Raw genomic sequence first — 9,051 nt, 5'->3', positions numbered from 1 at the left:
ATTGGGATTGCATTAAATGTGTAAATTGCTTTTGGTAGTATTGCCATTTTCACAACATTGAGTCTTCCTATCCATGAGCAAGGGATATTCTTCCACTTTCAAGATCTCTTTTTGTTTCTTGTAGTAGCAAACTATCCCACACAACATTCAAGAGCAAAGCAAGATGTCACTCACAAAGGATTGCATCTTAATATAAAAAAAAAATTCTTATCACTGAACCAGTAGGCAGCATCCTGATAAATGAAGTAAAAAGATTGAAGTTGTTAATGATTTCGTCTTACTTGGATTCACAAACAACACCCTTGGTACTAGCAGTCAGGAAATCAGGAGACGTACTATATTGGGAGAATCTCCAGTCAGGGATCTCTCCAAATTATTGAAGAGCAGTGATGTCAGTTTGAGGACTACAGTGCATCTGATTCAGGCCATGGTCTTTTCAGTCACTTGCTATGCATCAGAGAGCTGGACAATGAATAAGAATGACAGAATAATTGATGCTTTTGAGCTGTGGTGTTGGAGAAGAGTACTGAATATCCCATGTACTGCCAAAAGAACAAATATGTCTTGGAGAAAATACAGCGAGAGTGCTCATTGGAAACAAAGATAGTAAAACTTTATTTCACATACTTTGGGCATGTTGCTATAGGGGATGTTATTTCTTGGAGAGGGACATCATGCTTGTAGAGGTGGAGGGTCAGTGAAAAAGAAGTCCCTCGGTCAGGTGATTAATTTTATAAAACATAATGAATGGGAATGTTTATATGAAATACAATGTGAACTAAGGATAGTGTGAAAAAGTGTATATGAACTTCGTAAAAAAACCAATACAAAATAATTTTTTTTATAAAATAATTTTTTTTAAAAGCAAAGATTTACATCTTGGGAAACCTGACAGAGGATCACCATTTATTGGGATGAGCTCCATAGCAGCAGGTTTTTGGAGTTTAATGGCTCATGGCATTAGGGGTCATCTCATGTGTCTGTTGGCCTTTTGTAGATCTTCTTTGGCAAAATGTTGCTGTAAATCTCTGACAGTTTTCTAGAGATTTGGCAAAGAAGATTTTGACAATTGTTCTTGATTTTGCCTTGTTTGTGTGACACCCGTTTGTAGCTTTCTACTCTGGCACTTGGCTAATTTGGAAACTCTCATTATTATTATTAAGTATTTAATTTTTGTAATTGTCTTATAGTGTATGAAGGCCAGAAATAATGATTTCCCTTTTTCACTAAGAGGAAGCTGAGATCCAGCAGGGTTAAATGAGTTGCTGAGCTGCCCCAGCTAATTATAGAGTCAAGACTGTGCAGTCACACATCTTCTGACTCTAAGACTAGTCCTAGTTTTGCCGTACCCTGTGATTCCACTTGTAATGGTTATTCTTCTCCCAAGCCACAGACATCTTACTAGGCCTTTAATGTTCCTGGCAACCTCATTATAGCACTGGTTTAACTAAATTAAAGCCAAGAATAGGAGAGGGGAGGTAGTGGAATTTGGAGTCTTAATCTTGTGTGACTGTTTTAAGTCTGATTCTTAATGAATTCATTGTGTCTTGGTTGTAATAAAGCTAACCAAGATATTTCTCGTATTTTTTCTCTGATCTGTAGGGAATCGACGAGCTTCCTTAACAAAGCCAAGCATAGATCATCCAAGGGTAGCAGAGGAGATAACATTTTCCATGTGGAGAGCTTAACATTGTAGGCTCTATTTTCTTTGTTGTTGTTATATGCCATTGAGTCGCTTGTGACTCATAGCGACCCTATGTACAACAGCCCTAAACTCCGCACTGTCCTGTGGCAATCACACTGTCTCTGACACTCCCATCCCAATTATCCCAGTCAATTCACCTCATAGAGGGCCTTCCCCTCCTGCACTGTCCCTCCACCCTCCCAAGCATGATGTCCTTCTCCAAGGACTGGTTTCTCCTCAGAACATGTCCAAAGTATGTTAGATGGAGCCTCAGAATCCTTGCCTCCAAGAAGCCACCCGGTTTAACCCTTTGCATGATGAATTTGTTTGTTCTCCTAGCAGTCCATGGTATTCTCAATACTCTTCTCCAGCACCACAGCTCAAAGGCATCAATTCTCCTTCTATCCTTCTTGGTCATTGTCCAACTCTCTGATGCATAACAAGTGATTGCAAAGACCATGGCCTGTATCAGACGCACCTTAGTCTCCAAAGAGACACATTGCTCTTCAATACTTTGGAGAGGTTCTTAACAGCAGACTTTCCCATGGCAATGCGCCTTTTAATTTCCTGGCTATTGGTGCCAAGAGTGTTGACTGTGAAGCAAAGCAAACTAAAACTGTGAACAATCTCAATCTCTTTACCATCCATCCTCATGCTGCCAGTTGTTCCAGTGGTGAGAATCTTTGTCTTCTTGACATTGAGCCTCAATCCATATTGGAGGCTGCAGTCCTTGACCCTCTGCAGCAGGTGCTTCAGGTTCTCCTCAGTTTCAGCAAGCAGGGTTGTGTCATCTGCATAACGCAGGTTGTTGATAGATCGTCCACCAATCTTGACCCCACATTTCTCCTCATAGAGCCCAGCCTCCTGGATAATCTGTTCTGCATACAGGTTGAAAAGGTATGGAGGTAGGATGCATCCCTGGTGTACACCCTTCCCAATTTTGAACCATGCAGTGTTCCCTTGCTCTGTTCTGACGACTGCCTCCTAGTCCAAGTATAGGTTTCACCGCATTTAAATGATCAAGTGTTCTGGGATTCCCATTCTTCTCAGAGTCAGCCACAGTTTGTTATGATCCAGTCAAATGCCTTTGCATTGTCAACGAAACACAGACATTCCTCTGGTATCCTCTGCTTTCAGCTAAGATCCATCTAACATCAGCTACAATATCCCTAGTACCACAACCCCTTCTAAACCCAGCCTGGACTTCTGGCAGTTCTCTGCTGATGTGCTTTTCCAGTTGTTTTTGGATTATCTTCAGTAGAGTCTTGTTTGCATGTGAAATCAATGAGATTGTTCTATAGTTTCCACACTGTTGGGTCACCTTTCTTTGGTGTACCTATTTTCTTATGTTTCTGTAATTCTGTTTCCTCTTGTCTTTTGTTTCTGCATCCTGCCATGATCAAGGAACTCACAGCCCTCAGTTAGCACTTTCTTCCAAGGATATAGTCATGATTTTCCCATAAATTCCTTGTATGCTGCAAAGATGAGGTTGGAACATTCAAAGGCAGCTTCACTGAAGGAGTTGAATTAGCAACTAACATATAAGTAAATGTTTTTGTTTATAAATTATAACCACTCAGAAACTGTTGCCTACTCATGTCTCTCTTCCTAGCCATTTCTAAAGAATGCACACTTAGATAGTCACCCTTGTAGAGATTAACCCCCAAGAAAGCTAGTTTTACAGAGAGATTAAGCTTCTTCCTTTTGTCTTTATAGGGTCTTTCTAAGTTCCACTTTCCCTGGAAGCCTTTTCTTAGGTAAATAACTGACAGACGTTCTGGAGACTATCTTCAGAAGTCCTTTTCCCATGCACAGGGCCATGGTTTTACTGACGCTGCAATAAATAGGGCCACTATATAGGGTTTTCACTTTCATTCAAGTAGTATACTAGCAACAGGTAATATCAAAATAGAATGTGATAATGCTATTAAAGGTAGCAGTGTCATTTATTTCTGAGTATGAAGAAATCCACATGTGCTTACTGTTTAAGCTGATTTTTTTTGTTTTTCAATCCTTTTAGGTATCATGAACTGATCACAAAATACGGGAAGTTGGAGCCCTTGGCAGAAGTGGACCTAAGACCCCAGAGCAGTGCAAAAGTAGAAGTCCACTTTAATGATCAAGTGGAGGAAATGAACATTCGTCTGGACCAGACAGTTGCAGAACTGAAGAAGCAGTTGAAAAGTGTAGTGCAGTTGCCCACAAGCAACATGCTTCTCTACTATTTTGACCACGAAGCACCCTTTGGCCCAGAGGAAATGAAGTACAGCTCTCGGGCATTGCATTCTTTTGGTATTAGGGATGGTGATAAAATTTATGTGGAATCCAAAACAAAATAACCTCTACCAGCCTTGTAAAAAACATATACATGGACTTTTTGCAGGGCATTTGTTCCCAATGTGGTTTTCTTTAGGAGGGAGAAGATTGTTTTGTTTGTTTTGTTTAGGTTTTGGGGGGTTTTGTATCTTTTTCCCCTGGATTGGTAGGGGACTGTTTTTGGTATTTTCTAGTACCGATTTTTTTGGCTGAGCCAGCAGAATTGACCAGATCTCCAGTTCATGTACCTCCCTGTGGAAAAAATGACAAAAAGATCACCAACTTCTTACTGTGTTCATTTGGATTTGTCAGACATTGGTTATCATTACCATTTAGGTATATGTGTGAAAATAGCATGCACAGTATCTCCCCTCACGAGGGTATTTTATAGTGTTTTAAGTCAGGAAATGAGGACTCTCGAGGAAGGGCCAGCACTTCTTTCTTCCAATTCATCCTTTTTTCTTCCCTCTCCCTCCTTTTCCCTTTTGGTTCCATTTTTCACGTGTGTGAGCACATGTTTACCTAATAGTTTTATTCTGTCTGAATTTTTTTTTTCTGCTTGGGTGAGTGTTCTCATTTTTCCCTTTTGAAACAATTTAAAGTGTTTTAAACATCTTCAACCTGATTGTGATCTCAGGTACTTAGTAAGAACCTATATAACTCTGTTAGAATCCTAGAGAATAGTAGATGGAGAGTTGATGTTCCAGGAGAACTTTGTATTGTTCTGGGAGCATAGGCGGAACAGTCCGACCTCTCTGTATGTAACTCTTACTGGTAATGTTCCTCTCATATTATACCAACCAGTTACATGTTGTATTTCAGACAACAGTTCTTTTCCTTGGTTTTTAATCACATGTTTCTTTTCCATTACTTTCAACCCTTTGAAACAGAGGCCTGGCTTTATGGAGAATCCAGTAGAATAATAGATATCCATGACAGGAGGGTTGGAAAATAATAGCTAATAAACTATCTGTGGGGTGTGTGAGGGAGTGAAGTGGGGGGTATGGGGAGAGAGTGTGCCAGCTCTCCTGCCAGTGTCATCTGTTTTAAGCTCCATTCTTGCACTACCCATAGAGTAGAGGATGCTAATTAAGGGAGCTTTCTTTCTGGGGATTTTGTGATGACACAGTTGAGTAGTTCTTGTTTTACATTTATTAGTTGCTCCAATAGAGGGAAACTTCTGCCCAATCTGTGAGTAAAATCTAAGTATCAAAACTTCAAAATTGTCTCCAAGTTAAGTGTGTTTTTTTTTTCAAAAGCATATTTAAAATACTGTTTCTTTACTAACTTGTTTTTACTAACTAGTTTTTTACCTGCTTTGAAATCTTTGTTCTTCTGTTCCTTTGTTAATCAAAGGTAATCTCTTTCTTTTATTTATATATATACATATGATATTTTCTTTCCTTTGGTCCACCATGTTGACAGGTGGAAGGCTTGAGAAATCATTAGCTTAACTGGGGCAGAAGTGCACATGAAGTATTTTTCAAAGAATGCAGTCATTAGCTGACTGCATTTGGCATTTTCACCTTTTTTATATGATTCCACCCCCTACAAATTATTTTAATTTCTTACAAAGATTTTGGATTATTTCTTCACATCTGGGGAGTTGGGCATATTATTGCTACTTTTTTATTTTCCTATCCCATAATGGAAGATGTTTATTCTCTTAATGCACTTCAGGTTCATTATCTGTAAAGCCTTTGACTCAGCCCTGCTGAGTCAAGTCTACATTCACTGTAACATTAAAGGTGGAAACCAAAGGGTTTGAGAAAGATGAATGAGGCCTATTCTCCTTCTGCTGCAGACTTTTATCTTTCAGAATCATAAAAATGAGCAATGGAGATCCAGGCTGAGCATAGACAAGATTAATTATTTTGCAATCACATTTTCCTGACAGATTTTTGCAAGTGGGGAAAAAAGTCTGGTGGCAACAGTGTCATGGACATGAAAACTGTGGGTGCTTGGTGTATGTGTGCATGAGTGCAGACAGGTTTGAGAGAGAAGCTGTAATTGAGCCTGGACTGTTGCCAGCCTGTGAAAGAGATGCACTCAGATTTTTTGCATTTGTGTGACCCCTGACTGTCCCACAGCAGAAGGCAGAACAAACACTTATGTTATGCTTTAATCATAAGTGGAATGGTCGTAAGTAATAAGATATTTTATATATTACAAAGTTTTATGAAATGCTTTTGTAATACTAGAGACCTGTTTCTTCTGTTATTCTCGAACTAACTCGGTGTTCATCAACTGCAGGCATACTTTTTTTATTATACAGTTGCATGCAGCAGGAACTTCTGATTTAATTTTGCAGATGTATTTTTCAAATCCTTTAATTGATGATTTTAAAGTTCCTGAATAATCTTTTTGTTAAGAATATACCTAATACAGTTACAGGTCTTTTAGAGTCACAGAACAGCAGGAAAGGCGAAAAGCTGTTTGAACATGTGTGCTTGTATGTTCATATGGTGGCTGAGTGAAGCTGCTGCTTTTAAAAGAAAATTGGTGCTCTGTAGACACTTGTAACCAAAATTATTTTTATAATAGGCTTAAAAGGAGAGATGAGACCGTGGACTTCAGAGTCTACAGGTTATATATAATTGATTGGTAAAATACAGCTTAACTGTATTTTAATATTGACTTTGTCCAGATTCAGTGAGAGCTTATTATTAACATTTATGAGGCAGAATGCTGCCAAGGCCAGTATTACAAATAGTTTGCTACAGGCACAGTGTATAGAACATATCTTTTCTAAAATAGTAATTCTTTTCAGAGAGGAAAAAGGGAGAGAGTAGTCAGAGAAAGCCAAATCTAATCTAAGAGGCCCTTACCCACATACAGGCTGCTGAAGCTATAGTAAAAATCAGTTTTTTAAATTTGAATTTTGATATACATACCCCCAGTTACTTTAAAGAACAAAACAGTCTAGAGTCACGTGTCTCTTTTTATCATTAAAGGTTTCTGTTGTTTCTGGAACCTCTTGCCACCATGGCGATCAAAACATAAAAAAAAGCAGCAGATATCATAACCTCTTGTTTTTAAAGACCATTTGGTGAAGATTAAGCCCAAAACATAATTTGAGCTACGTATAACATGGCTGATATGTTCTCAAATGTTGTTTGAAAAGTGAAAGTTCAGCCCCAACTGTTTCAGCTATGTTGCTGAAAGTAGGTGTGAAGAAGAACAGAGAACACCTGTGGCACAGGCTGCTCTCTGGCAACACCTGAGGCTCACTGCCAAGAGCTTTGTTCAGTTCACCTGTCAGTTGAGGCTTGCTCCATGGGAAGTGCCAGGCTCCAGGTCGTGTAAAACTAGATTGTTCTAAGCAATGTAATTTCTTTTTATGAATTTTATTTCTCCTTTCATTTAATGATAGATTGAAAATGCAAACAATTGCTTTGGACAACACCCAGAAGCTATTTGTGTTAAGAGATGTGTTTTGAACACTACTGTTTTCCATAGGTGCTTCCTTAAAATATATGTCCATTGTAGTGATGGAGAGGGACTGGACTCTCTCAGGCTCTTTACTTGCCAGTTGTCTCCTGCAGTTAATGGAAATATATATATATATTTGCTTACAAAATTTGTATCTGTTGTGTTTCACACTACTCTTTACTCATATTGTATTTCATATAATCATTCCCATGCATTATGTTTTAGAAAATCAATCACCACTGGCCCTTGTCCACCAATACCCTGTCTTTTCAGGTTCCTGCTGGATCCTTCCCAGTTCCTTTACAACCTCCTTCCATTCATCAAATTGTGCAGCCCTGGGCTTTTACCCCTACCCATCCTCACTCCTCCGTTCCCACCTCTTCCCCACCCTTGGGTCTCATACATGTTTTACTAGTTATCCTTCTGTTTTTACAATGATGGTTTTATGCAGTATTTGTCCTTATGAAACAGATTTAGATCTCTTAGCATAATGCTCTCCGGTCTCTCCCACGCTATGTAGTATTTTCTGAAACCATTGCTCCTGAGTGCTGCAAAGTATTCCATTTTGTGTAGGTACCACAATTTCTCAATCCATTCAGTTGGGGTTGGACATTTGGGCTATTTCCATGTTCTTGTAATGGTGAATAACACTGCTATGAACATTGGTATACAAACACTGATAACCCAAGTGGGTTTTGCCCAGGTGGGCAAAAGACATGGAAAGACTTTTAACAGAGGAAGCCATTCGGACGACCAACAGATATATGAATAAATGCTCAAAATAATTGGCAATATGAGAGATGAAAAGCAAAATAATAATGAGATATCATCTCATCCCAGTAGCAGTGGCAAAGTTTAGCAATAAATGGTGGAGAGGATGTGGAAAGGTGAGAACTCTTGTACACTTTTGGTGGGATTATAAAATGGTACAAACCACTTTGGCATTTCCTCAAAAAGTTCCATATAGAAACTCTGTATGACCCAGCTATTCCACTGCTAGGAATATATCCCAAGGGAATTAGAACTGAGACATCATTTACTTTTGATCTTTCTTTGCAGACTTCAGCTTATTGCATGCTGTTTGGTTCTGAGAGCAGAGTAAAAAGACTTGGTTTTATTGCAACACAAAACAAAGCAGAGAAGCCCTTGCCTAATCATTTCAGATCTGACCCCTGATTCTTCCTGCTCCTGCCCCACATCTTTTATTTTCCCATATCTGCCTCTGAACTGCCCTCAAGAAATCAGTAAAGTAACTCAGACCTGAAGTGTCTGTGGGCGCTACTTAGCTCAACCCTTGAACTGTCTTCCAACAAAGAGGGATGAAAGCTAACCCAACAGCTGTGGAAAAGAATGGTGGGGCCAGTTCATGAGGGTCTCTGTCCATGTCTCTAGGAGCCCTCTGGGTCTTAAATGGTTGCTGCTGTTGTTATGTATTGTCAAGTAGGAATAGAGCCATAGTTGACCCTCCAGTGGTTTTTAAGAGTTAACTAATCACACAGGAGGAGACGGCACATTTTCCTCCAATGGAGCACCCGGTGGATTCAAACTGCCTATCTTTGTGTTAGCAGCGCGTTCCTTACCACTAAGCTGCCAGGGTGGAGTAATTAATGGCTCCAGGA

At 39.4% G+C, this 9,051-nt stretch overlaps 1 protein-coding gene across 2 annotated transcripts in view; it reads left to right on the top strand.

Annotated features, from left to right (window-relative positions):
• TBCEL (tubulin folding cofactor E-like) overlaps positions 1 to 4,329 on the top strand; it is a 112,707-nt gene extending 108,378 nt beyond the window's left edge. Inside the window, exon 8 of one of the 2 annotated variants that reach the window (XM_006895610.1) lies at positions 3,705 to 4,329. In XM_006895610.1, the coding sequence (XP_006895672.1) occupies positions 3,705 to 4,023 (319 nt within the window). In that variant the 3' untranslated portion in view covers positions 4,024 to 4,329. The remainder of the gene's footprint in view (positions 1 to 3,704) is intronic. The other variant, XM_006895611.1, reaches the window with a different exon arrangement.
• The last annotated feature ends 4,722 nt before the right edge of the window (positions 4,330 to 9,051 follow it).

This window comes from Elephantulus edwardii, unplaced genomic scaffold (genome assembly GCF_000299155.1).
Source record: "Elephantulus edwardii isolate Elephantulus edwardi_28Jun2011 unplaced genomic scaffold, EleEdw1.0 scaffold00171, whole genome shotgun sequence".
Taxonomy (NCBI): Eukaryota; Metazoa; Chordata; class Mammalia; order Macroscelidea; family Macroscelididae; genus Elephantulus; species Elephantulus edwardii.
This window is presented reverse-complemented; position numbering and strand designations above follow the sequence as displayed.